At 46.9% G+C, this 26,774-nt stretch overlaps 2 protein-coding genes across 7 annotated transcripts; one reads left to right on the top strand and one right to left on the bottom strand.

The window, feature by feature from the left end:
- The first annotated feature begins 1,173 nt into the window (after positions 1 to 1,173).
- Positions 1,174 to 15,161, top strand: Masp2 (MBL associated serine protease 2). 2 transcript variants are annotated; one of them, XM_057783730.1, is made up of 10 exons: positions 1,174 to 1,434; positions 1,534 to 1,711; positions 2,261 to 2,389; positions 4,028 to 4,224; positions 4,483 to 4,630; positions 5,889 to 6,007; positions 10,555 to 10,633; positions 12,629 to 12,760; positions 13,247 to 13,321; positions 14,389 to 15,161. In XM_057783730.1, exons 1-10 carry the CDS (start codon positions 1,186 to 1,188, stop codon positions 15,150 to 15,152), a joined length of 2,070 nt encoding a protein of 689 aa, XP_057639713.1. In that variant the 5' UTR covers positions 1,174 to 1,185; the 3' UTR covers positions 15,153 to 15,161. The 2 variants fall into 2 exon arrangements, with proteins under 2 accessions (XP_057639713.1, XP_057639712.1); XM_057783729.1 differs by lacking the exons at positions 4,028 to 4,224; positions 4,483 to 4,630; positions 5,889 to 6,007; ... (2 more) ...; positions 13,247 to 13,321; positions 14,389 to 15,161 and adding an exon at positions 2,730 to 2,869.
- A 39-nt stretch (positions 15,162 to 15,200) lies between these two features.
- On the bottom strand, positions 15,201 to 26,625 carry Tardbp (TAR DNA binding protein). 5 transcript variants are annotated; one of them, XR_009057969.1, is made up of 8 exons: positions 26,320 to 26,425; positions 25,106 to 25,357; positions 22,161 to 22,324; positions 21,538 to 21,678; positions 20,067 to 20,237; positions 19,332 to 19,458; positions 18,239 to 18,378; positions 15,201 to 17,521 (listed from the first exon to the last, which is right to left on the bottom strand). XR_009057969.1 is itself a non-coding variant. In XM_057783726.1 (7 exons), exons 2-7 carry the CDS (start codon positions 25,341 to 25,343, stop codon positions 18,323 to 18,325), a joined length of 897 nt encoding a protein of 298 aa, XP_057639709.1. In that variant the 5' UTR covers positions 25,344 to 25,357; positions 26,320 to 26,425; the 3' UTR covers positions 15,201 to 18,322. The 5 variants fall into 5 exon arrangements, 4 of the variants coding, with proteins under 4 accessions (XP_057639709.1, XP_057639710.1, XP_057639708.1 ...); XM_057783726.1 differs by having other exon boundaries at positions 15,201 to 18,378; XM_057783727.1 differs by having other exon boundaries at positions 15,201 to 18,378; positions 19,341 to 19,458.
- Between the last annotated feature and the right edge of the window lie 149 nt (positions 26,626 to 26,774).

Here is a 26,774-nt window from a genome sequence, read left to right as displayed (position 1 = left end):
TTTCTGTGTAGCCTTGGCTATCCTACAACTTGCTCTGTAGACCAGGTTGGCCTCAAATTCACAGAGATCTCCCTGCCTCTGTCTCCTGAGTTCTGGGATTAAAAGCATGTGCCACCATGCCTGACCAAAAAAAAAAAAAAATTCTTCAAAATGCTATCCATGGGGCTGGAGATATGGTTCAGCAATTAGGAGCACTTGCTGCTCTTCAGAGGACTCAAGTTCCATTCCCGGTGCCCAAACTCTATGCTGCCTGTAACTCTACAGGGGATCCAATGCTCTCTACGGCCTCCAAAAGCACTGAAACATACATGGCAGAACGTGCGCACACACAAGCGCATGCACAATCTAAAAACTTGCTGTCCTCGTGACTAATGAGAACAAGCAGACCTCAGGCTCCTCCAACAGGTCAATCAAAGGCCCGTTCTTTTCTCCATAGACAAATCCTTCCCATGAGTCTCAATTTTTACTTCTACAATTGCTGGATTGCAAGGTCCCTCCCCATAGCACCCCAGAGCTAGGAGCAGGAGGATTACTACAAGTTTGAGGCCAGTCTGGTCTACACAGTTCAACCCAGTCAGGGTGAGAGAGCCTCTGTCTTCAAACGAGTAACACTTCCTGCAGACCAGCTCCAGAACCCAGCTCCCTGACTCCGCCCCTCCGGGCTCAGCAGTCACCAGCAGCCTCTTCTTCACCCGCCACCCACCATTCATCTTCCCAGATGCAGCCACATCTTGTCTTCTGTCCCGTGGTCCCTCTCCTCTTGGGTTTGCGTGTTTGCTCAAGTCTCTTCTTATTGCCTCTCCCTGGGTTGAGGGGGCCGTCTAGGCAGTCCACGTGACTGTGGCGGAAACTCGGGCCCAATAGACCTTCCTGGTCCCACCAAACAGGACACTGAGGGTGGGTGAGGGTGAAGTTGAGGATTGCTACTAGGTTGTGGCCTAGTCAAGCTTCCCTCCCCCTCCCCCCCAGCCACCTAACCTTCCTGCCTGGAAGTGAGGCAATCAGGAGCCATGGGTGGATTCCCAGAATCCCTGGGTCTGGGAGGCTGGGGGCAGGGCCGGGTGCTGGACAAACAGATCAAAGGTAAGCCAAGCTGGGCCTGCAGAGCTGGTGGCACATCATGAGGTGGGTGAGTGAGTGACCCATGGCCTCTGGGGGAGCAGGAGGGATTAGGCCCAGGCCCTCATGTCCCTTCCCTGCCACAGGCTACTCATCTTCCTAGGCCTGCTGTGGAGCCTGGTGGCAACACTTCGGGCTTCAAAGTGGCCCGAGCCTGTATTCGGACGCCTGGCGTCCCCTGGCTTCCCCCAGACGTATGGCAACAATCAGGATCGGTCCTGGAAGCTGACTGCACCCCCTGGCTACCGCCTGCGCCTCTATTTTACCCACTTCAACCTGGAACTCTCTTACCGCTGCGAGTATGACTTTGTCAAGGTACCTGGCAGGTGACAGGGGGCATGGCTGGGGCCATGGGGCATGACAAAGTCTGATAGGAAGGCAAGCCTGCCTCTATCCTTCCCTCTGACCCCACAGTTGAGCTCAGGGAACAAGGTGCTGGCAACACTGTGTGGCCAGGAGAGTACGGATACTGAGCAAGCACCGGGCAACGACACCTTCTACTCGCTGGGCCCTCACCTGGAGGTCATCTTCCACTCGGACTACTCCAATGAGAAACCATTCACAGGCTTTGAGGCCTTCTATGCAATGGAGGGTGAGCACTCCTGGGCCCAGGCTGCCCATCTTGGGTCTCTTGCCTCCCACCTCTCCTGGGGCTCTGGATTAGGTCAAACCAGCAGGAAAGTTGAGTCCTGCCATCGCCTGACGTCATCCACCGTGGGGGTGTAATGACACAGGGCCTGGTAGCTGCTAATGACGTAATGATGCCCCAGCACACAGATGTCAGATCACAAAGCACTTGCACAGGCGTGTGGCTTCACACTTGACTGCACACTCTGGTTCCTGAAGGGACTATCTGTGTGACCTCAAGCAATTGGCACAGCCTCTCTATGCCCAGACAGCTGCTGCATGGGGTCCGTGGAACCTCATTGACCCTGTTTGCCACTGGGTTGATTGATGGTGGCTGCTTCCCCTACTGTCTGGGCAGCTCTGAGCAGTACTCAGCCTGTCACTGGTTTAGCAAGGGTGCTGTTTGCATCTCTGCTCCAGGGCTGTGAATTGCCAAGCAGCAGCCTCCTCCCAAGGGGGCCACCAAGGCCTGAGCTCTGTCCCATCCATCCCCCTTGCCTGCCTGGCCCCCTAGATGTGGACGAATGCCGAGCGTCCCTGGAAGAAGCCCCTTGTGACCATTACTGCCACAACTACCTGGGCGGCTACTACTGCTCCTGCAGAGTGGGCTACACTCTCCACCAGAACAAACACACCTGCTCAGGTGAGGGGGTGGGGTACCCCTCTGCACAGATTGCTCCAGCTCCCCAAGGCTCAGGAGGCTGGCCTCTTGCTCCCTCTGTTAGCATACCTGACTCTTCCCTAGCCAATCACCTCTCCCTCCTGGGTGGTTCCTGGGTAGGCTTGGCATCTCTGGCTAAGCCTGGCTCACCTTGAGCTTCCCTTCTATTACTGACCCTCAGGGTAGGGGGGCAGCACCGGCAGGCTCAGTGCCACTGTTCCTGACCCCAGCCCCTGGACGCTTGCTTTGGCCTCCCTGTTCCTTCATCCTTTACCCTGGCCCTGCTCTCCTCAGTCTCCCTGATGCCTCCTCTCTCTTCCAGAGCAGAGCCTCTAACCTCCCTCAGCTCCAGCCTGCCCACCCCAAGGGGTCAGATGTCAGAGCGTGTCCACCCCCTGCAGCTCTGCGTCAGGCTGGAAGGGCTGCCAGCTACAGCAACCATCCACCATGCGCACAACAATAAACCTGTCTCCACTGTGGCTGTGTGTCTCTTGGGGGAAGTGGGGGAGAGTTAGGGGGCAGCTGAGCCACCTGGTGCCTTCATCTTAACCTCGCCTCATAGCCTGACGGCGGGCGGGAATCTCCTCCAGGGCCCTAGGCACTTGCAAAGGGCTTGCTTTAAGCCCCTTATCCAGTGAATGGGGCGCTGAATGGCAGGGATTAGCCTGAGCTCACACAGGGAGACCCTCCTCTTGTTACCACTTCTCCTGAAACTGATCTCAGGACATCTTCAGCCAGTTCTTGTTTATAGGGCAATGCAAGTTTTTTGTTTCCTGACCTGGGGGAGCTTGATTCAGAACAGAGAGACCAAGGAAGGTGTTGCCAAGGGATCAGGCTAGTTACCCTGCATCCAAGGGAATCTCTCTAGCAGTAGGAGGCAGTGTGGAGTCTTCACTTCCTACAAGCCATCTTACCACCCGTCTGCCCCTACCCTGAGTAGGGGATGGGGAAGAACCTCTCAAAGAGGCGGTGCCTGATCACCTACAGGGCAGCTTAGCAGCCTGAGAAAGGAGGGCAGACTGTGTGCACACTGGTGACGTAAATTTCCCTCAGCCGTCCCCAGGGCCACTTCTAAGAACAGGGAAGGCCTGGGAAAAGCCTTTCCAGGCTGTTCCCTGGGATCCAGGGCTCTGGGCTGGTCTCTGCCAGACATGGTGGGAGCCCCCTTGTGGACACACTTGGGAACTGTGAGGTGGGCACTGGAGAGATTGGGAAACAGGGAAAAGCCCTGACTGAGTTCAAGGGGCGGCCTCCTTCCTTTCCCTGAATTCCTAAGGCCCCTGGGGAGGTGTCCTGCCTCCTCTCTCCAGGGCCCATTTTCCTCTGGCCTTCCTTCCTTTGCTCTCCACCAGCTAGTACTCTGACCCTGGGGTAGGAGCTTGGGCCCTGGCAAACTATCCCTGATGCTACCCTGCTTCAGCTAACGCCTGAGGGCAACAGAGTCCCTTTCTGTCCTTGGGCATCGTCTAGGGTGGGAGTCTGTGTCTCCTCCTGCCTCTGCGGTTTATCAAGAGCTGGGCCTTGACCAAGCCCAGGACATAGGTGTCCCTGGTGTTTCCCCGTTCTCGAGTGCTGTCCCCGGTTCGAGCAGTCACGCTATCCTGTCTTCTCTCCTCCCAGCCCTATGTTCAGGCCAGGTGTTCACTGGGAGGTCTGGGGAGCTCAGTAGCCCTGAATACCCACAGCCGTACCCCAAACTCTCCAACTGCACCTACAGCATCCGCCTGGAGGAGGGCTTCAGGGTCATCATGGACTTCGTGGAGTCCTTCGATGTGGAGATGCACCCCGAGATCCAGTGCCCCTATGACTCCCTCGAGGTCTGATTCTTGCACCCTTCCCTTGTCGTGCCCCCCAACAACCCTCCATTTCTTCCAACTAGTGGCCCCCTGTTTTCTGTCCCCCCAGTGAGTCCCTTACAACCTTTCTGTGAGGGGTCTAAGCCAGCTTGTGGCTTCCGCATGAAGAACGGGGTACTACCCTGTTGTGCCAGCCTGCCCCAGCCACTTTCAGTTGGTGCGCTTCCCTCTAACACAGGCCAGACCCCAGCAGCAGGTCCTAGGGTTTTCTTTGTTCAGATCCAAACGGAGAAGAGGGAATACGGCCCATTTTGTGGGAAGATCTTACCCCGCAGGATTGAAACGAACAGCAACAGCGTGACCATCACGTTTGCCACTGATAATTCGGGGAACCACACGGGCTGGAAGATTCGCTACACAAGCACAGGTGAGCAAGTGGCTCGGGCGCAGGCAGCAAAAGAAACGGTTTCTGTCCCTTGTGCGGCATCAACAGACTACATAGCACTGGACTCTTTCCCGGCCAGGTCAAGAAAGGGAGCCCAATGGGGCAGAGTGGCCTGTCACGTGACGTTCCATGACAGCCGGAGTGATAGCAATCGTCTCGTTCCTTCCCTCTATCCCTTCACCCAGGCAGCCATTTTCCTGGGCAACCTCCCTCCTCCCTCGGTTCCGATATTTTGAGATAGTGTCTAACTCTGTGGGTCAGAGGGCCCTGAACTTGTCTTATAGCAAAACAGCCCTTAAACTTGGATCTTCCTGCCTCTGCCCAAGAGCTGCGATTCCAGGTCCATGCTTCCCTCTGTCTTGGCCCCGTCAGAAGCCACCCACACCCACTCACCTGTTCCCTTCCGCATCTGTCATCTGTACTTCCTGTAGACATGCAGAGAAGGGCCTGCCTAGCACACACAAGGCCCTGTGCTCAATCCTCAGAATCACTACTGAAAAAAAGATGCGTGCAGAAGCCAGAGTCCCCAACAGTCTCCACCCTCAGTTCAGTGCGGGGGGTGGGGTGGGGGGGGAATGTTAGGTCCCTGTGCACAGCCTTTGAGGAAGCACTGAGTCCAGTGAGACTGCAGGCGAGAGCCACAGCAAACGCTGTCCCTCATCTCAGTCCTGCTCTTTCCTACAAGTGACACTCTTGGCTTCAAACCACGTACTATCCTCGGGCACAGAGAACTTGTGCTGCATTTCTGGTTTTCTTTTTCTTTTCTTTCTTTTTTCCTTTTTCTTTTGTGTGTGTGTGTTTCAAGACAGGGTTTCCCTGTGTAACTGGTTGTCCTGGAACTCACTTTGTAATTTGAGGCTGGCTTTGAACTCAGAGATCCATCTGCCTTTGCCTCCCAAGTGCTGAGATTAAAGGTGTGTGTGCTGCCAGCCCCGGCTCCTGGTTTCCTTTTTTCTTTCCTATTTTTTATTTTTATTTTATTTTATTTATTTACTTTTGTGATTTTTCTTTTTTGAGATAGGATTTCTCTTTGTAGCGCTGGCTGTTCTGGAACTTGTTCTATAGACCAGGCTGGCCTCAAACTCACAGAGATCTGCCTGCCTCTGCCTCCCGAGTGCTGGGATTAAACGCGAGCGCCACCACCGCCCGGCTTGTATTTAATTTATAACCAAGACTGTAGATTGCTAAATTCAGTCCTGGCTGTTACAGACGTCAAAAATAAACCTGTTCCTCTGCACAGCTCAGCCCTGCCCTGATCCAACGGCGCCACCTAATGGTCACATTTCACCCGTGCAAGCCAAGTACATCCTGAAGGACAGCTTTTCCGTCTTCTGCAAGCCTGGCTTTGAGCTTCTCCAAGTGAGTCACTGAAAACCTGAGTGCCTATGATCATGGTGCCTTTGAAATTCGAGATGAAAATGGGAAGTGTGCCGGGTGGTGGTGGTGCATACCTTTAATCCCAGCACTTGGGAGGCAGAGGCAGAACTCTGTGAGTTTGAGGCCAGCCTGGTCTACAAGAGCTAGTAGAAAGCCGGGCGGTGGTGGCGCACGCCTTTAATCCCAGCACTTGGGAGGCAAAGGCAGGCGGATCTCTGTGAGTTCGAGACCAGCCTGGTCTACAAGAGCTAGTTCCAGGACAGGCTCCAAAACCACAGAGAGGGGCTGGAGAGATGGCTCAGAGGTTAAGAACACTGTTCTTCCAGAGGTCCTGAGTTCAATTCCCAGCAACCACATGGTGGCTCACAGCCATCTATAATGAGATCTGGTGCCCTCTTCTGGCATACAAGCATACACGGAAGGAATGTTGTATACATAATAAATAAATCTTAAAAAAAAAAAAAAAAAAAAAAAAAGACAAAACCACAGAGAAGCCTGGATGGAAGTGGGAGGACCTTGGTCTTCCTGTAGGGCAGGGAATTTGGACTGCTCTTCAGTATCGAGAGGGAGGGGGAATGGACTGGGGGGAGGAGAAGAGGAGTGGGGATGGGGGAGGGGAGTGGGGGGAGGGGGCAATGTGTGGGAGGAGGGGAGGGAAATGGGAAACGGGGAGCAGTTGGAAATTTTAATTAAAAAAGAATAAAAAAAAAAAACCACAGAGAAACCCTGTCTCAAAAATCCAAAAAAAAAAAAAAAAAAAGCTAGTAGACAGGCTCCAAAGCTACAAAGAAACCCTGTCTCAAAAAGAAAAGAAAGAAAGAAAGAAAGAAAAGAAAGAAGAAAAAAAGAAAATGGGAAGTGCTTACGTATGCAGAAAACAATCAGAGTGGTAAATTTGCAGCAAAGAGGAATAGGAGAATCTTTCTGGGGGACTGTGGTGTGTGTGGAGGGGAATCCTGCCTTTCATTTTTGTTTTGAGGCAGTTTTTGCTATGTAGCTCAAGCTGGCCTAAAACAATGTAGTCCAGGCTGGCCTCAAGTTCAAATTCTTTCTGCTTCATGCTGGGCGTTGGTGGCACACTCCTTTAATCCCAGCATTTGGATCTCTGTGAGTTTGAGACCAGCCTGGTTTACACAGCAAGTTCTACAATAGGCTCTAAAACTACACAGGGAACCCTGTCTCAAAACAAACAAAAAAAACCCAACCTTCCCGCCTCAGTCTCCTGAGTGCAGGGATGATTAGCATATGCTCGTGTGCTGCTACAAGCAGTTGCACCTTTTAAAAGTAATTACTTTTTTTCCAACTTTTTAAAAATATTTATTTATTATATAGACAATATTCTGTCTGCAGGCCAGAAGAGGGTACCAGACCTCATAACAGATGGTTGTGAGCCACCATGTGGTTGCTGGGATTTGAACTCAGGACCTTTGGAAGAGCAGGCAATGCTCTTAACCACTGAGCCATCTTTCCAGCCCCTTTCCAATTTTTTTTTAAAAAGCATGTGCCACCACTGCCCAGCCTGTTTCTGATTTTTTGTTTGCTGTTTAATTTATGTGCATTGATATTTTGCCTGCATAGGTCTATGTGTGTCAGATCCCCTGGAACTGGCGTTAAAGACAGGTGCAAGCTGCCATGTGGGTGCTGGGAATTGAACCCAGGGTCCTCTGAAGAGCAGCTGGTGCTCTTAACCACTGAGCTGCCACTCTAGCCCTTTCTGCTTGTTTTTCTGAGACAGGTTTCTCTGTGTAGTGCCAGATACCCTGGAACTCACTCTGTAGACCAGGATGGCCTCCAACTCACATAGATCTGCTTGCCTCTGCCTCCCAAGTGCTGGGATTAAAGGCATGCACCACCACTGCCTGGCTCAGCAGTCACTTCTTTTTTTTTTTTTTTTTTTTTTTGGTTTTTTGAGACAGGGTTTCTCTGTGGCTTTGGAACCTGTCTTGGAACTAGCTCTTGTAGACCAGGCTGGTCTCGAACTCACAGAGATTCACCTGCCTCTGCCTCCTAAGTGCTGGGATTAAAGGTGTGCGCCACCACCGCCCAGCGGCAGTCACTTCTTGAGACAATGGCTCAAGATGTAGACCAGACTGGTCATGTGCTCTTTGGCTTCCTGCCTTTCCAGTTCTGGGATTATAGGTGTACATGGTCACACCTGGCAGAGAGCTCTACTTCTGGTGCTGAAGAGCCTGACTCTCACACTAAGTATGCTGTCTGTGGCACGGCCTGCACAGCCCACAGCCCTGTCTGCTGTGAAGCCTCTTTTAGAGAAAGAACTTCTATTCATCTGCACACTGCGGCAGCTCTCTGGAAAGGGGCTGAGACAACAGAAAGGGGTGTGCGCACCTTGCCCCACGAGCTTTGCAGAGCTCCTGTTAAATTAAGTCTTCCCTGGTCAGCTGACAACCTTCCTGGGGAACAGCCCCTGGGCCCACAAAGCTTAGACAGCCCTGGAAAGAGTGCATTCTGCAAAGTTATAAATAGTGCTCACTGTTAAGGGAGAGGGAAGATAATTTTAAAAACTGCTTAGTGCATTGCTTTGGGGCACAGGTAAGAGATTAACTCATCTTCTCTGTGTTCTTCAAAATTGTCACTGAATCCCAGTTGCGAAAAGCAATAACCCTGGAGTGACAGCTAGGGATGGAGTCCAGTCTGTGGAGGGGCAAACTGGAGAAAGCCCCACCTTGCAAAACTCTTGGTCAGGCTCTTCCACTGTTTCTTAAGTGCGAGACCACAAATTTGTTCAACTGTTGTGAAACGGTTTTATGTAGCCTAGGCTGGCCTTGAACTTGCTCTGTAGCTGAGGATAGTGTTGTCCTGTCCTGGTCTTCTTGCTTCTACTTTCCCAGTGCTGGGATTAATGCATGTTCCATCATGCCCAGTGTATGTGTTGCTTTGGACCAAACCCAGGACTTCGTAGATGCTAGTAAAGCATTCTATACTAATAATCCTGTGTTTACTATTTAACTGAAAAAAATGTATATCCTTTGGAACATTATAGCTTTTGCAAATAGCACCCTCTTCCATTAACACACACTTTCCCTTTCCCTGGACTATGTAGACCAGGCTGCTTTCAAACTCAAGAGATCCGCATGCCTTGGATTAAAGGTTGTCCTACCACACTTGGCTCAGTGGTTGATATTACTTCAGGGACATGTCTTGTCTTGAAATAAAGGTGTGTTCAGCTTAATGTTTGACTTTAGTAACTGACCTCTGCAGTTTTTCACAAACATTTATGGAGGGGGGTGGGCAGAGTTGAGACAAGGTTTCTCTGTGCAGCCCTGAATTGTCCTGAAACTTTTGTAGACCACACTGGCCTTGAACTCAGAGATCTGTCTGTCTCTGCCTCCTTGAGCATTGGGGTCACTGGCAGTACCACCATGCCAGGCTCCTTTTGAAAAAAACAACATTTATTTGTGTGGCTTCATACACGTTAGTGTTTGGAGGCCAGTTCTCATTTTACCATGCAGATTACAGGTCTCAAATTCAGGGTTGTCAGGCTTGGCAGCTAACCTTATCTGCTGAGCCATCTCACTGGCCCTGACCCCGTCTGGCACTTAGTATAAATAAATGGCGGAAGAGACTAGAGAGATGATTGAACACACTAGCTGTTCTTACCGAGGACTGGCATTTAGTTCCGAGCACCTACATGGTGGCTCACAACCTCACTAACTTGTTTCAAGGGGTCCAAGGCCACCTTCTGTCCTCTATACACATCTGGCACATCAGTGGTATGCCATAAAACAAATCTAAACTTTTTAATTTTTGCCAGGTGATGGTGGCGCACACCTTTAATCCCAGCACTTGGGAGGCAGAGGCAGGTGGATCTCTGTGAGTTCAAGGCTAGCCTGGTCTACAAGAGCTAGTTCCAGGAAGGCTCCAAAGCTACAGAGAAACCCTTTCTAGAAAACCAAAACCAAAAAGTTTTTAAATGTGTGATTGTGGACACCTTTAATCCCAGCACTCAGGAGGCAGAAGCAGGTGGATCTCTGTGAATTTAAAAAATCAGTCTGGCCTGGCAGTGGTGGCACACACCTTTAATCCCAGAACTCGGGAGGCAGGGGCAGGTGGATCTCTGTGAGTTCGAGGCCAGCCTGGTCTATAGAGCTAATTACAGGACAGGCTTCAAGGTTTCAGAGAAACCCTGTCTCGAAAATCCAAAAAAACCCAGCCTGGTCTACACAGTTTCAGGACAGCAGGGCTTCATAAAAATAAATGGTGGAAGGGGCAGGGGGCTAACCCCTCCAGAGGAAGGGATGAGAGGGGAGCACTGACAAGAACTTTGGCCAGATGAGTTCTAGGGTGCATTGGGAAGCAGTCTATATGTAAGAATTGCAGCAGTTATTAAAGTGTACAATGCCAGCACGGACTAGGTGACATAAACCAGCAGAGCTGTTGGCAGCAAATGTGCACATGAAACAAGGCAGCGGGACCAAGGTCCAGGCCTCCTACAGTTACTGCTCTCACTTGAGGTTTGGGGGAGGGACCTGATGTTAACAGGAAGCTCATTTTCTGAATTTTCTCTTCAGGGTTCTGTGTCCTTAAAATCATTCACTGCTGTCTGTCAGAAAGATGGATCCTGGGACCGGTCAATACCAGAGTGCAGCAGTACGGTCATATGGTGACAAGCCCCTTCCCTTGCTACCACCTGTACCATTTCTGTGTTGTTCCTTCATGTGTACACACGTGAATGCACATGTAGAGTTAGAGCAGTGGTTCTCAACCTCCCTAGCACTGCGGCCCTTTAATACAGTCCCTCGTGTGGTACCCAGACCATAATTTTCATTGCTATGCTATAACTGTAATTTTACTACTGTTATGAAATTAATGTTTTCCATTGGTCTTAGGCAACCTGAGCAAGGGTCCTTCAACCCCAAAGGGGCCACGACCCATATGTTGAGAACCACTGGGTTAAGGGCTGCCTGGCATTCTCTACAAATCCCCACCCCCTCATCTTACTTAGGGAATACACTGCCATCTCTGGTTTACCTGGGTGCTGGGGACCTATGCCTATACAGAACGCACGCTCCCCAGCCCGCCACTAATCACTTCAGTGACTTCTCTTGTCATTCCCACCTCCCCTGTCAAATGAATCATTTACTAGGGCACAAATTCCAAATTTCCTTCTACTCAAGTCTGTGGGCCAAGAGGAACTGAAGTACTGGGGAAAGGCAGCGTGCTCTGCAATAATTCAGCGTAAGAAGTGTAAAATAATGCTCTTGCAGACCGAAGAAATGTAGGGGAAACATCTGAGCCTCGTTATCGCCCTACAGAAAAGTGTGATGCTGCTGCGTAGGCCTCTCCTGTTCTTTTTTCTTTCCTTTTTTTCAAGACACGATTTCACTGTTTAGCTCTGGCTGTCCTGGAACTAGGTCTGTTGACCTCACCTGTCTCTATCTCCCTGAGTGCTGAGATTAAAGGTGTTTGCTATCACCCCCCACCACTCCCCCTCTGTGGGCACACACAGGCACGCTGTAAGTGCAGGATGAGGACAGTTCTGCAGTGTGCACACCTACCACACATGCACAGGAATAATGGCAATTCCCATTTTGAAAACCAATAAATTTCTCAAGAATCACATACTCTTAGTACTCTCTCATTACAAGAGTCCACATATTTGAAAACAAACTTCAAGGTTTGAGAGTAACTGGGCAACCAGTGGTCTGGGTCCTGCTACTGCTTGTAGTTCTAGACACAGAAGCTATTTCACCTGTGGCACGGCAGAGCCCTGGCTGCTGCTCTTCCAGAAAACCCAGGTTCGGTTCCCAGCACCCACCTAACTCCAGCTTCAGGGCTTCTGACACCCTCACATGTACCTTACGAACATGCAGGCAAAATGCCAGCGAACATAAAATTATAAAAAACTAAGAGGCCAGGCAGTGGTGGCACACTTTAATCCCAGCACTTGGGAAGCAGAGGCTGGTGGATTGAGTTCAAGACCAGCCTGGTCTACAGAGCAAGTTCCAGGACAGGCTCCAAAGCTACAGAGAAACCCCATCTTTTTTTGGGAGACAAGTTTCTCTGTAGCTTTGGTGCCGGTCCCAGAACTAGCTCTTGTAGACCAGGCTGGCTTCGAACTCCCAGAGATCCGCCTGTCTCTGCCTCCTAAGTGTTGGGATTAAAGGCGTGCACCACCACTGCCTGGCAAGAAACCCCATCTTGAGAAACAATAAAATTGTGAGTATTTGAGCCAGGCAGTAGTGGCAGCACACCTTTAATCCCAGTACTTTTGAGGCAGAGGACACAGCAACTTCTAGGACATCCAGGGCTATGTATAGAGAGCCTGTATAACTGTAAAGAGGACCTTTAGTCCACTGGTTTATGTCACACAATAACACTGGCTTTTTTTCCATGTTCTCCTGGAGACCATTTCTTTTGTAAGAGCTATGTAACTCTCACGTGTTTCTGAATTCCCTTCTTGGAGAGGCCACCCACTCCTCTCCAGAGAAGTCCCTTCAGTTAGCATTACCAAACTGAAGCTATTCTTGCCATGCACTATGTAGAGGAAAAATGAGGCCAGCACAAGGCCCACTTGGCGCTCCATAAGTACTCCACCAATCCACAAAACAAAGGGGTTCTTCTTCCCTACTGTTTCTTTACTAGTTGTTGACTGTGGTCCTCCCGATGACCTACCCAATGGCCACATGGAATACATCACAGGCCCTGAAGTGACCACCTACAAGGCTGTCATCCAGTACAGCTGTGAAGAGACTTTCTACACAATGAGCAGTGATGGTAAGCACTTTCTTCAAGGAGGGGCGGGTGGTACCTGGAACTTGAGTCCTTAAGGTTGAATATAAACTTGGAAGCAGACTTTTTGGCTAAGGGAGACAAAGGATTAAAAGGTCTTTCTCCCTCGTGCTAAGTGAAATATTACAGTTGAAGTGACTTTAATGTCAATTTGCAAGAATCTGAAAACAGATCTTATCTAGTAAATGACTACCACAAACACACAATATATTCCAAATGGTTTAATTTAACAAGTCAAAAACCTTATCATTAAGCACTTGAGATCTTGATACATATTCAAGTTACACATCTAAAAGGTTTCCACTTTGCAAGCAAACATGGTAATGCAGACAGCTATTTATGAAATCATGTAAAATGGTTATTCACACACCTCTCCCCACCATGGATGCTCAAGAATCAACATTTTTCAAGCGGTTATTCAAGCAAATGACAACCACAGTTAAACATTTTTGCTTTTCCAACGATTTGCAGGTAAATATGTGTGTGAAGCTGATGGATTCTGGACGAGCTCCAAAGGAGAAAAATTCCTCCCGGTTTGCAAGCCTGGTAATGGACGCATTTATAAAAGAGAATCACAGCTGACACAGAGTAGATGGAGGATAACAGGCAGACAGGGAGCTCAGAGGCTGGCTTAGGCCAACATAACTCCCAAGCGTGTTCTCATTGCCCCGCTGCACACAGAGGCTGCTAGTTGCGTCACTCATTTGACTATTTTTGACCTTATGATTAGGCAAGCGTAAAAAATTAAATGATTTTTTAAATTATCTAAAACGATTTATACACTTATAAACACGAATTCTTGCTGAGTTACTTTTCTTCTCTGTAAAAGTGCTATTAAAACCCAAAGCTAATAACTTCATTATTTCCCTAAGCAATTGTTTTCAACATCTACATTTTTCAACATTAATGCAATTTGCCTTTTAATAGTATTTAATTTTTTTTAAACCAGAATTGGCTCCAACAATAGTTGAGAATGCTTTTAAAAAAATTTAAAGGTAATAATACACTCATTACCCCCATGTTAGCTGGTTTAAATTAGTTTTCTAACCCTGTATTTGGTTTACATGCTGCTTCTAAGTTTTAATCAAAGTACAAGACCACAATAAGAAACATGTGCTGCATTCCTGAGTAATTAGCTTGCAACAGACACTGTAAACTTAATGTTTGGATGATTCAACCAGACCAGAAACACAAGTTTTAGAACCAGAAGCATCTTGGCCATTGCTGCTACATTATGATTTACTAGATTTTTACATTCAAAGGCAACAGTAATTTTGCAAACCATAACCTTAATTCCTGCCTTCCCAGAGTTCCTAATGAACTCAGAGGTAAAGCAAGCAATGCAGAGTCCTGCCTGACCTTTCGTCTGTATGTGGTGCTCATGTCTTTGTTCACACAACTCCTGTCCGTATTGTCTACAGCTTCCCTCATCTGTTTTCATAAACATAAGAATCTGTGAAATCTTACTGATCTTGAGGAGCTAAGCAACTAGATAAGGACTTATCAAGTAAAACTAGAACAGCCTCACTTGCCTAACAGAGAGGATGCCTACCTATCCATCAATCCGTGGGATAGAACTGTTGACACTCAACTTGCTTTTGCTCTTTCCTCAGTCTGTGGGCTGTCCACGCTCTCTACAGGAGGCCGCATATTTGGAGGGCAGCTCGCAAAGACTGGTGACTTTCCTTGGCAAGTCTTACTACTGGGTGAGACCATAGCAGCAGGGGCTCTTTTACATGACAACTGGGTCCTAACAGCTGCTCATGCCGTGTATGGGCTAACAGAGGACGTGTCCTCCCTGGACATTCGCATGGGTATCCTCAAAAGGCTCTCCCCTCATTACACCCAAGCCTGGCCCGAGGCTGTCTTTATACATGAAGGTTACAATCACAATGCTGGTTTTGACAATGACATAGCACTGATCAAACTCAAGAACAAAGTCATCATCAATGGAAGTGTCATGCCTGTTTGCCTGCCAACAAAAGAAGCTGCATCCTTAATGAGGACAGATACCATTGGAACTGTGGCTGGCTGGGGCTTAACCCAGAAGGGGTTTCTTGCTAGAAACCTAATGTTTGTGGACATACCAATTGTTGACCATCAAAAATGTACTTCTGCATACGCAAAGAAGCTCTACCCAGGAGGAAGAGTAACTGCTAACATGCTCTGTGCTGGCTTACAAACTGGTGGTAAGGACAGCTGCAGAGGTGACAGTGGAGGGGCATTAGTGTTTCTAGATAACGAAACACAGCGATGGTTTGTAGGAGGAATAGTTTCCTGGGGTTCCATTAATTGTGGGGAGGCAGATCAGTATGGGGTCTACACCAAAGTCATAAACTACATTTCCTGGATCGAGAACATAATGAGTAACTTTTAACTTTCATGCTTCCAATCTGTGAATTATTCTTACAAGTACCTGGAAAGGCTCTTAGCAGTAACAGAACCCAAGCATCATCAATGGCCCACCCTAAACTAGATTAAACTGTTACAGGCACTTGCCAATGTCAACTTTGTTGATTCATGGTGTTCAATACAATGTTTATTTGTAACCAACTCTGCACACAAACCTACCATGTCAAGTTGTGTTCAATTCTCTACAATCTATTGGCTGTTCCCATTTCTGAACAACTAAAGGCTTGCTGTTTTCATAATCAATGGTTTCATGTTATAGGCTGGCCTTAGAACTCTGTAACCTCTTTCTTTTGCTCCTACCAGCCAAATGCTTAGGGATTAAAGGTGTATGCCACCACACCTCACTTTATCTGGTGCTGACAATCAAACCTGGACTTTGGGTATGCAAACTTGGTAAGCAAACTAAGATAACATTTTGAATCCTGCCCCACCGTAACCCCCTTTTGAGACAGCCCAGGCTGACCTCAAATTTACCATTCTGCTTCAGCCTCATAAGTGCTGGGTATTAAAGTGTATGCCACGATACCTGGACTGTTCTTAAGTGAGCATGACTTGGGCATAGGTGACCCAAACAGATCACAGATAGCACACCAGCAGTAAACTGTACACAGTGAACTTATTCTCTTATGTAACAGAAACGATGGTAACTCACAAAGCAACTGCTACTCTCCTGCTAAGATGCTACCTTAATCTTAAAATGTCACATTTGATTGTACTTGGCTCTTCCAACAAGTTCTGAGACAGTAACACTATGGAGCAACAGCTGGCCTGCAACTCAGATGTGTATGCCTCAACTTCTGGGATTAAAGGCATGTGCCACCACCCAGCTGGAGACTCACATTTTTAATGGATGAAAATGCTAAGCACCTTCCCTGAGAAGTCACTGTTAAAACTTTCTGGCATTTTTGTCATGAAAAATGTTTTGTTTTTTCCAGTAAGACTCCAGACACTAAACTGTTGGTGGCAAGAAAACTTTTTATTCAACTGCGGTTCAAAGATTGTTTTTTAAGAATGAATGCATTTTGATAACCAAATAGATTTTCAAAACCAAATTTTTTGCCAAGTAGTTTATTTCTAAAACTTCATGTAGGGCAAATAACTATCTACAGCTACATCATACCAATAAACATTAAAAGGCTACTCAACATTGAAAGCCTTCTAGATGACCAGTAACTCTTTAACAGGTGCAAACAAGGGATCAAAACCATGCCATCAACAAGTAACTTACCCCAGGACTCCTGGACGGCTTGCCAGTTTAGTCTTTGGAGGTCCCCGAAAACCATTTTAATGTTACCATGTTACTGCTGCTGAGTAATAGTGCAAGTGCTAAAATGCAAAATTCAGATGTACAGGGTTTGGAAATCATGCAAATTTAGATGCAGAGAAAAAAATTTACAGTAACTCAAGATCCTTTTACAGAGGATACTTAATGAAACACTGTGTTCACAAGTCTAGAGGATATAAAATTTCAAAACACGCAACTTGCAAAATGACAAGCCTATTTATCATCATCTATTTAGGTAAGGGCAGTGGGGAAACTACCAACAAAAATGGTCACATCTTTCCAGCTAGAAAAGGAGTTCCCCAGTTCTCAGTAGTTACAGGAAAGTACAACAATCAAAGTATTATTGCTTTTACATTCTTAACAATGCATTGTGGGAGTCTAATCTGATTTTGTGAGCACTGTCACTTCATGGCCCTACACCCCAGAGGGGACAAGCCCACTTCACTTAAAGACTGCCACAGATAGACAACCCACCCTACTAGTTCTTAAAGCTATCAGGCTTCTGAATGGATTTCAGGCACATGGTTTCTTCTACTTCATCCCTATTGCAATTAATTCCACTTTTCAAATCCCCCAGAATGATGTTTATCATCCCTTCTTTCCCATTGATATGCTCTGCTACAAAGCATTTGGAAACAACTGTTTTGCCCCCTCCCAAATAGTATTTTTAGAAGGCATGAGTTCCCAACGGAGACTTATACAGCCATGTCAATAGAAAAATCATTCAAATGCACAGAGGCACTCAGAACAAACTGGAGGGTAACTGCTTACCACTTTAGGTTCTGTCACCCAGACTTATGAAAAACTAGATTAAAAACAGAATAACCCATGGAAAAACTTTCACTTTGGACAATGCAAGAACAAATAGCAATTAAGTCTGGGTATCAGGTGTCAATGCATGACAGGTGATGAATCCATTTGACTTGAGACAACTTTTCAAATAAGTTTATTTGAAGCAAAATAAACTACTGCCAAGAAACTTTATGAAAGTTCCATCTCAAAAGGGTCAAAAAGGGGAATTAACTGCTATGAATTCTTTGCATTCAGGGCTGCAAAACAAAGACACATATTATTTAAATCAGTTTTATTTAAGAATTTCCAACAATGACAACTCTTATAAAAAGCATCCAAGCACAGGACACAGAACTGCAGCAAACAGCATTCTTATGTTAGCTAACAGACATGAGAACGTCCACCCTCTTTGAGACACCTGAGCTCACTGGTGAACTCTGCTTCCAAGTTCTCCTGCAAAGCACACCACAAGCTCAGTCCATGTTCGCAGCCCATCAGCTTCAGTTCACGTGCCCACACTTCCAGCTCAGTAGCAGAGGAGAACACACATACAGCATTCACAGCAGTTGACAGAGGGGAGGGAAGTACAAATATTTCACTGAACACATTCAACTAAAGTGGGTTTTCTAAGAACAAAACTCAAAGTCTTCCAACAGATGTGGATGTCCTTTGATGCGAAACATTCGTACGTTTATTTGCTATCATTGCTCTCTGCACACTCTCTCACCAAAGCCACAGGATTGAGTGACACATCTCTCCAAGTTAAAAAATATCCATTTTGCACCACCAAGTCTCTGCACGCGCTCTCTCCTTTCCTCGCTCATACTAGCCTTTCATGCCTCGGCACCACCATCAATCCCACACAAGGTTTCAAAAGTTCAAACAGCCTTCTGGTTCCATATCACAGCCTTGCGTTCATAGCGTTGATACGACTCCATGAAATAAAGAGTAGCGGATAAAAATGGAACACCCACCGTCAAAGACGCAGCCTGTGCAGCGTGATGACGAATTCTTGGATGAGAAAGCATGTAGACAGAAGTATTCCTATGGCAGAATATTTACAGCACTACTTTCAATGAAGTGCTTCTTCCATAAACATTTGAAATGAGATGAACTGCAGAGATTAAATGAAGGCTTCATATTGTACTTTCGTATATGAAGGAAGACAAGTGTTAAAAACAAACCAAAAGAACCAAACACCATGACATCATGATCTCCCAAATGGAGATATTCCTAAGGAAAAAATTCATAGGGTGGGATTCAAATTAAAATGAGAAAAGAATGTAGTTCTAATCAATGGTTTCTATTCTGAACATGCAAAGAATCCATTTAACAAGTCCAATGACAGAATATTACAGAGAAACCTTCTGAGATCAATTGTAGTGTTGGTTTACCAATTAGGCAAACAGCAGTTCACTTTCACCCACTCAGTATTTTAACCCTTTATATAACAAAACTTATAAAATTCATTTAGCTTTTCCTCTTTTTCTAAAGAAAAATGTCAAAAATACTGCTGAATATACTCCACACTGAACAAACCAATCTGAAAATTTTTTAGTACATATGTATTTTACAATATACTTACCATGAGTTTAGAAAAATTTGAATCCCACCATTCTATACCTACCTACCTACCAACCGACCACCCCTCCCCCCGCACCTCCTACATTCCCCAGCCAGAGGATTTAGAATCCATGCTTGAGCCAAAGCCGCCATTAAAACCACTGCCTGACCCTGCATTTGATGCTGACCCCCAACCAAGAGGGGCGCCAGAATTAGAACCACTATAGGAATTATTCCCCGAACCAAATGTCTGATTTGGCTCCCTTTGCATGCTGCCCTGGCTTTGGTTATTACCAGATGGACCTGACTGGTTCTGTTGGCTGGCTAACATGCCCATCATACCCCAACTGCTCTGCAATGCTGCCTGAGCTGCAGCCATCATCGCTGGATTAATGCTAAAAGCTCCGAAGTTCATTCCTCCACCCATATTGCCACCCTGGTTATTTCCCAAGCCAGCTCCACCCCCTCTACTGTTACCAAACCCACCCTGATTCCCAAAGCCACCTGGATTACCACCAAATCTTCCACTTCTTTCTAACTGTCTATTGCTATTATGCTTAGGTTCAGCATTGGATATATGCACGCTGATTCCTTTAATGATCAAATCCTCTCCACAAAGAGACTGGGCAACCTATAAGAAACAAGGATGTAAATGGTGATTAAACTAACTCACGTACCAACTCAGCAATACAACCCAAATCTTAGTATAACCCATCTAAGTAGAAGGAAAAATAAGCAATGATTGCTAGTTTCACTTTGGTAATGTTAACATCAACATCTGTAACTAAAAGATGTGTAACAGCCCCAAAGCTCACATAATGAAAAACATCGGGGGCTGGAGAGATGGCTCAGAGGTTAAGAGCATTCATTGCCTGCTCTTCCAAAGGTCCTGAGTTCAATTCCCAGCAACCACACGGTGGCTCACAACCATCTGTAATGGGGTCTGGTGCCCTCTTCTGGCTTGCAGGCACACACACAGACAGAATATTGCATACATAATAAATAAATATTTTAAAAAAATTAACCCATTAAAAAAAAAAAAAACATCGGAAGGGCATCTTACTACTGCTAATCTAAACCCATACACTCTACCCTGAAAAGGTGACAATCAGCTGGAACAAGTCACTTTTATCATTTTGAGTGCTGGAGACTGAGCATCTACTGTATCATGCTGGGCACATACAGTAGCCCCAAACCAGATACATTCCCAGCCCTGAAACGTATTAAGAAGAAAAATACCTTATCATCTGCAAAGGTAACAAAGGCAAAAGCCCTGAACGGTTTGGGAATGAAGACATCTACTACTTCTCCATACTGACAGAAGAATTGTTGAAGCTCTTCAGCAGTCATATCCTCTGTACAACGCCCAACAAACACCTTTCTGCTTCTCAAAGGTTCATCTGGGCTTTGCTGGTCAAAAGAAAGGAACATCAGAAATAAATACATAAGGCATACTCTTTCCCCTTTCTTTGGTGTTTTGCCCCCACTCCAGACAAGGTCTGTGTATCCTTCGTTGGCCTGTGCCTCTGGGTGCTGGGATTAAAGGTGTGTGACAAGACTTATGGCCCCTTGTGGGGGGTGGGGGAAAGGCATGCTTTGCCTTCCTGTATCTATGTTAACCAGGTGCATGCCTGGTGCCCTTTAGGACAGAAGGGATTGGATCACTCAGAACTGCAGTTAGTTGCATGCTGCCATGCAGGTGCTGAAAACTGAACCAATCCCTTTCCAAAAATAAGTAATTACTAATTAAGTTCTCAACCTCACTTCCTTGGGATTTTAAGACAGCCCCATGCACCCCAGGATGGCCTTCAGCTTGATATGTGAGGACAACCTGAATTACAGGAATGCAACATCATGCCCAGTTTTAATCTCCTTCACACACGAGACCATTATGTGCACATTCGGGATAGAGGTTGATGCTACTCATCTTTCTCAGTCATTCTCCACCTTTTTTTGAGTCTGGGTCTCTCACTGAACTTTTATTTTTCTAGACTGGTAGCTGGCAAGCTCCATGGATCACCTGCCTCTCCCTCTGCAGGGGTAGGATTACAAGCACATGCTACCACAACCCGTTCTTTAAAAAACAAAAAATGTGGGTTCTTGGTAGAAGTAGCAAAGGTCTCAAGAGTCAGATAGTGGTTTAACCTCAGCACTCAAGAGGCAGAGGCAGGCTGACCTGAGTTTGAGGCCAGCCTGGTCTATAGAATGAGCTCCAGGACAGCCAGGGCCAAACAGAGAAACCCGTCTGAGAAAAACAAACAAAAAGCAAAAGAAAAAAAAAAGCCCACCTGGCGGTGGTGGCGCACGCCTTTAATCCCAGCACTGGAAAGGCAGAGGTAGGCGGATATCTGTGAGTTAGAGACCAGCCTAGTCTCCAAGAACTAGTTCCAGGACAGGTTCCAAAGCTACAGAGAAACCCTGTCTCGGAAAAAACAAACAAAACCACAAAAAAAAAAAAAAAAAAAAAAAAAAACACAAATCAAACCAACCCCCCCCCCCAAACAATCCTAGTACTCGGGAGAGGCAAACATGGAGATCTGAGTTCACAGCCAGCCTGATCTACACAGTACACAGCAAGTTCCAGGACAGCCAAGGTCACACAGTTGAAAAGCTAAAACTTTCCTTGCCATGTTTCCAAATGCATTTAATATTTTAAGGTCTTTTAAAGAAAAGATTCCCCAAGCATACAGGAAAACAAAGAGCAAAATACCTTAGAATTGGGAAGTTTACAGTCACACCATCGTCCATCTATCATATGTCGTTGTGACATTACTTTCACTTGGGTTTCATATTCCGTAAACCGAACAAAGCCAAACCCTTTTGAGTGACCAGTTTTAAGATCTTTCTTGACCTAAGAAAGGACAATTGAAATTTACTCTACTAATACTGCACACACAACAAATCAGAGATCACATAAAACTCTGAATGGCTTCAACTGAATGAAGCAGCACATTAAAGTCAATAGAGCTCAAGGCAAAGTCAACAGCAGAAAATGAGACCATTAACAGTAGAGAATGACTCATTTGGACTCTAATAATGTTTAGAGTGAGCACAAATAAGATCTAATATAACCTATTTCCTTTAAACTAGTAGCTATCAAGCTTCCTAATGCTGCAACCTTTAATACAGGTCCTCATGCTATGGTGACCCCACACATAATTATTTTTGTTGCTACTTCTTAACTGTAATTTTGTCATTGTTATGACCTATACAAATAGCATAAAGAGGGGATGGGGTTTGGGGGGTTAAGGGGGAGGAAAGGAAGTGAAAAATTTGAATGATATTATTTATAAAGCAACAACAACAAAAGCAATTAGCTAGAGTTAAGTTTACCTGAACCATAAGAACCTCTCCAAAAGTGCTGAAATAATCTTTAAGATCTTGTTCTGTTGTTTTCCAGGGGAGACCCAACACTATTAGATCAGATGTTTTCTGGACTGCTCTTTTCACCTTCACTGCTGAGGAAGCATCTGTCTCGTCCATTTTTCTTTTGTTATCTAAACAAGGCAAGCAGAAACCCACATTTAGCAGTTAAAAAAAAAAAGGCAGGTGGATCTCTGTTTGAGGCAAGCCTGGTCTAACTAACAACAAAATACAATGAACCAACAAGACCAGATCTATAAGCAGTGAAGAGACTGGAAAACTTGTATCCTTCTTAGGACAGAATGTAGCTTAAGAGGCTGGAGTGTTTTTCTGGTGCAAATTAGAGGAATCTCAATTCTAGTTTGGTATTATCTTTTTGAAAATTGATTTGTGTACATTTGAGAAAGTGCGGAGTATACCATTTGTAAGCAGTTTCTGGCCTTCTGTCCTGTTAGGCAGGGTCTGTTTTGTTATTCCTGGGGAAGGCTGCACACCCCACAGAAATCAGCTATCAGAGGTATACAGGTGACCGGGCTTGCTGAGAGTTGTCTTACTGCATATATCAGCTATCTATCTCCCTGGCCTAGTTTTGAATAATCTAAGATTATAAAATCAACTGCATATTCTCCTCAAAACCGCTATCTACATAAACAAAATCCTACTTCATTTTCATTTTGTGGCATTAAATTTATCTGACTAATCCAAGGGATCAAACACCCTCTTGGGATGCACATGGTGTAAAAGAAAACAAAAAAACCCAAAAAACAATAAAAAAACGTTACAAAACCCATATATATACTTTTAAATATATTAAGAAAGAGAAAACTAGCAACTTTTATTTACACATGTAAATTTGGGTGCTTTCTGTCTTATCCAAACATCCAGTGATACTGTTTACAGAGATGGAGGTCTCAGTACATATGCCACCAAAACTGGTCTTAAATAATCCTCTTTCTGGTTGGGCAGTGGTGGCGCACGCCTTTAATCCCAGCATCTGGAAGGCAGAGGCAGGCGGATCTCTGTGAGTTCGAGGTCAGCCTGATCTACAAGAGCTAGTTCCAGGACAGGCTCCAAAGCCACAGAGAAATTCTGTGGGGGGGGGGGGGGGGGGAGGGATGATAGGGGGGCAAGAACCCTCTTTCCTCATCCTCCTGCAGTTATTATTGGCTGTACGCCACCTCAAAGGCCAGACAAGCACTTTATTATGCTCTAGCTCCAGTCCATTTAGACACAGCATTCTACCATGTCCCCACAGTGCTCTTCAAATGGTGGTGGTACACACCTTTAATCCCAGCACCTGGGAGGCAGAGGCAGGCAGATCTGTGAGTTCGAAGTCAGCCTCGTCTATAAAAAGCTATTTCCAGGACAGCCCCCCAAGCTACAGAGAAACACTCTCGGAATCCCCCTTCCCCCAAAATTGAGTTTCTCCTGCTTGAGCTTCTTAACCTTCAATTTCAAGTGTGTGCCACCCAAACAACACCAAGTGTCCTTTTAAATTTTTTTTTTTTTGGTTTTTCAAGACAGGCTTTTACAATTTTGAGATCTTCATATTACAGATTTGAAGATCACTGTGAGGACACAGTGAAATATAATGCAGTAGAGTGTTTTCTTTCAATGTGTTACAGCCCTGGCTGTTCTGGAACTCACTCTGTAGACCAGGATGCCTCTGCCTCCTGAGTGCTAGGATTAAAGGTGTGTGCTACCACTGCCCAGCAGATCCTCCTTAATTTCTTAGACAAATATTAGTCTTTGCATATTGAACAATTTGGTGGACTGACCACCGTTGTTTGAGATGTCTTGCTATATAAAATCAGGCTCAGCTGTAACTATGTAACCCAGACTGGCTTCAAAGTCACGATCTTTCTGCCTCATACCCCCTGCTGATGCTGGGATTATAGGTATGTGTGGCACTTTGTTGCAATATCATTATAGTAAAAGTAACAACGTACCAATTCCCAGGCAATCATACTCTTTCCAAGACAGGGTCTCTCTGTTTATCCCTGGCTGTCCCAAACTCAAGAGACTGACTCCCCTCAGCTTTCGCGAGTGCTTGAGTCAAAGCTGTGTGACATGAGGCCTGGCTTTCTCATAAGAGGCAGGGAAAATAAGACCACAACCTTAAAATCAAGGTAGTTCTGTACTAAATCAAGATTTGGGCCACTGCAACTGTGGCTTCTCTGAGAAGGGGAAAAGAGAGGTTAATTTAAATAAGGGAGCAAGAAGCTAAAAGCACCTGCTGCTCTTGCGGAGCTAAGGGTTTGGTTCTCAGCAACCACATGGCAGCTCACAGCCATTCAATGCCCCCTTCAGATGGCTGGATGCCCTTTTTGCATCAGGCACACAGTGCAGAAATCTGAGAAAGCCGGGCCTGGTGGCACATACCTTTGATCCCAGTTACAGACAGTTGTAAGCTGCCCTGTGGATGCTGGGAATTGAATCTGGGTCCTCTTAAGAGCCATTGTTCTTAACCAGAGTCATCACTCCATCCCCCCAAGGCACTTAGTTTTAACAACCTAAATTTGGCATCAGATTGGCAATAACTGTTCCAACAGCTTAACAATTAAGTAGATACTCCTATAAAAAAAAGTCCTACAATTCCAATTACCACTATTTAAACTAGGGACCTTTCAGAGTTGTCTAAGCAAAGTTTAAAAGAACTGGATTGTACTCCAAAACCACAGAGAAACCCTGTCTCGAAAAACCAAACAAAAAAAAAACGGATTGTAGAAGACATTTGCCACAAAGGCCAAACCCCGGGAACAGAGCCTAACAGTCCTAGCATGGCAAACACGAAGCCCTGGACATCACAGCAGCACCACTCCTCATCCCCACACACAAATAATCTACAATTTAGGATGGCATACAAGGCTAACTGTAGTCAGCCATATGGCAAAAAACCAAAACGAGTAACAAACCTTTCGGATAGTTGACAACATACACCAGATTTCCCCAGCCGGCATCCGGGGCATGCAGGATTCCTTCCACCAGCCGAACACCCCGCATACACTGAGACACGGGATTCCGGTAGCGCAGGCCGCATGCCCCTGGAAACTGGGCTGTAACTGTGGACAACAACACTGTGCCATCGTCTTCTGATGGTATCTCAATGGGCTCGTCGTTCTCATCTTCTGTTACCCGAATATATTCAGACATCTTTGCCGAATTTTCTAAAGAAGAGAGATGAATGACCAAGAGAGTAACAGCAGTTATTTCTTTATATTTAGCCACCACCACTGCTGTTCCACTTCCTGACAAGACTCCTGCCACCTGAAACCTAATGTTTCCTTTGCCATCCCTGAGAACTGAGGAAGAGTATTCTTTAGAGAAAAAAAAAAAAGACTTTAAACTTTTTGTTCCCAACTCACTTATTTAATAAATGTTTTCTCAGGGCTTACTATATGCTTGAGGTGCTAAAATTCCAACAATGTTACCAGGTGGCTTGTTGGTTACAAAACCAGACAAAAAAATAAAGGGTTAAAGAACTAATTGTTTCTGTTCCGACTTTTTTTTCCTTGCAAACAGTTTTCTTACCCGGAGCGAAAAACTACAGACTACGATATTTCCTGGCCATCCTGAACTAGTTTTATTCCAAGGTCTGAGACCCTACACTGGGTCTAGCACGTGCTTTAAGCGGGTGGAAGAAATCCACAAAGAATTCCATCTGGGGCTGGCGGCGCTCGGAAACTTGAGGTCTCCTGTTCCTCATTCTCGGGAAGGAAGAGCTAAACTTGGGCGTCGAGGGCAGGAACGGCAGTGGCTCCGCGATGTAGGCCACCACTTCCCAGAAGGCCATGCGCGATGAACGACGTTAACACCCCCCCTCGGCCTGGGGTGGGGCCGCCGGAGTACAAGGCTCACGGTGGCACCGATTGTTCTCAGAGCCCGAAGGGGTCCGCACCGCCGGAGCCCAGGAGCCGCGACAGACTCCCCGCCCGCAGCTCCGCGGCCCCACGGCCCGGCAGGCTTGGCGTCCCGCCCCGGCTGCCGCCCGCGCTAGGCCCTAACGACGCGGCGGCGCGAGGCCAGCGAGGCCCCGCTCCAAAGCGCCCTTCCCGCCGCGCAGGTCGCCTGAGACCTCCCCGCGGAGCATCATCCGGAGCCCGCGAGCCGCCCTGGGCTCACCACTCACCGCTAGGCCGCGACCAGAAAGCACGACAAAGAAACGGCGACAGCGAGGGACCCGATCTCAGGCGAGCTACCACTTCGTGCCCACAAAATGGCGCCAGGGCCGCCTCCCGCCCCCGCCCGCCTTCGGCCGCTCCCACCCGCTTCCTGTCAGGAGGGGCGCTCACCTCGCGGAGGCTCAGACGCTCCCTCCTCGAAGTGGCTCAGATCCTAGCGGGCGCCCGGACACGCAGAAAGGAATGGAAGGACGCGGAGAGCGGAGGGGCCGGGCCGGAGACGCCGAAGTCCGAGACACAGCGCGGCGACGCAGGCTTTAGCTTCCACCCCCACGCGACGTGGCACGTGGCTCCGTCCGACCAACCGCCGACCCCAGCAGAGCAGCTCGCGCTCACGGAAAGTGCGCGAGACTGGCGGAAGGCCGGGAAGAGCGAGGCGGGACCGGGGCCGGTGGGCGGGGCT

This window comes from Chionomys nivalis, chromosome 11 (genome assembly GCF_950005125.1).
Source record: "Chionomys nivalis chromosome 11, mChiNiv1.1, whole genome shotgun sequence".
NCBI classification, from domain to species: Eukaryota; Metazoa; Chordata; class Mammalia; order Rodentia; family Cricetidae; genus Chionomys; species Chionomys nivalis.
This window is presented reverse-complemented; position numbering and strand designations above follow the sequence as displayed.

Excerpts from the sequence above, each read along its gene's own strand:
- Masp2 (XM_057783730.1), top strand. The coding sequence starts at position 1,186 with ATGTCCCTTCCCTGCCACAGGCTACTCATCTTCCTAGGCCTGCTGTGG. Across the intron at positions 1,435-1,533 it reads GCGAGTATGACTTTGTCAAG|TTGAGCTCAGGGAACAAGGT; the intron begins GTACCTGGCAGG and ends CTGACCCCACAG. Across the intron at positions 10,634-12,628 it reads GTCAATACCAGAGTGCAGCA|TTGTTGACTGTGGTCCTCCC; the intron begins GTACGGTCATAT and ends TTTCTTTACTAG.
- Tardbp (XM_057783725.1), bottom strand. The coding sequence starts at position 25,343 with ATGTCTGAATATATTCGGGTAACAGAAGATGAGAACGACGAGCCCATT. Across the intron at positions 21,679-22,160 it reads GAGAGGTTCTTATGGTTCAG|GTCAAGAAAGATCTTAAAAC; the intron begins GTAAACTTAACT and ends GTCCTTTCTTAG. Across the intron at positions 19,459-20,066 it reads TTACCTTTGCAGATGATAAG|GTTGCCCAGTCTCTTTGTGG; the intron begins GTATTTTTCTTC and ends TGTTTCTTATAG.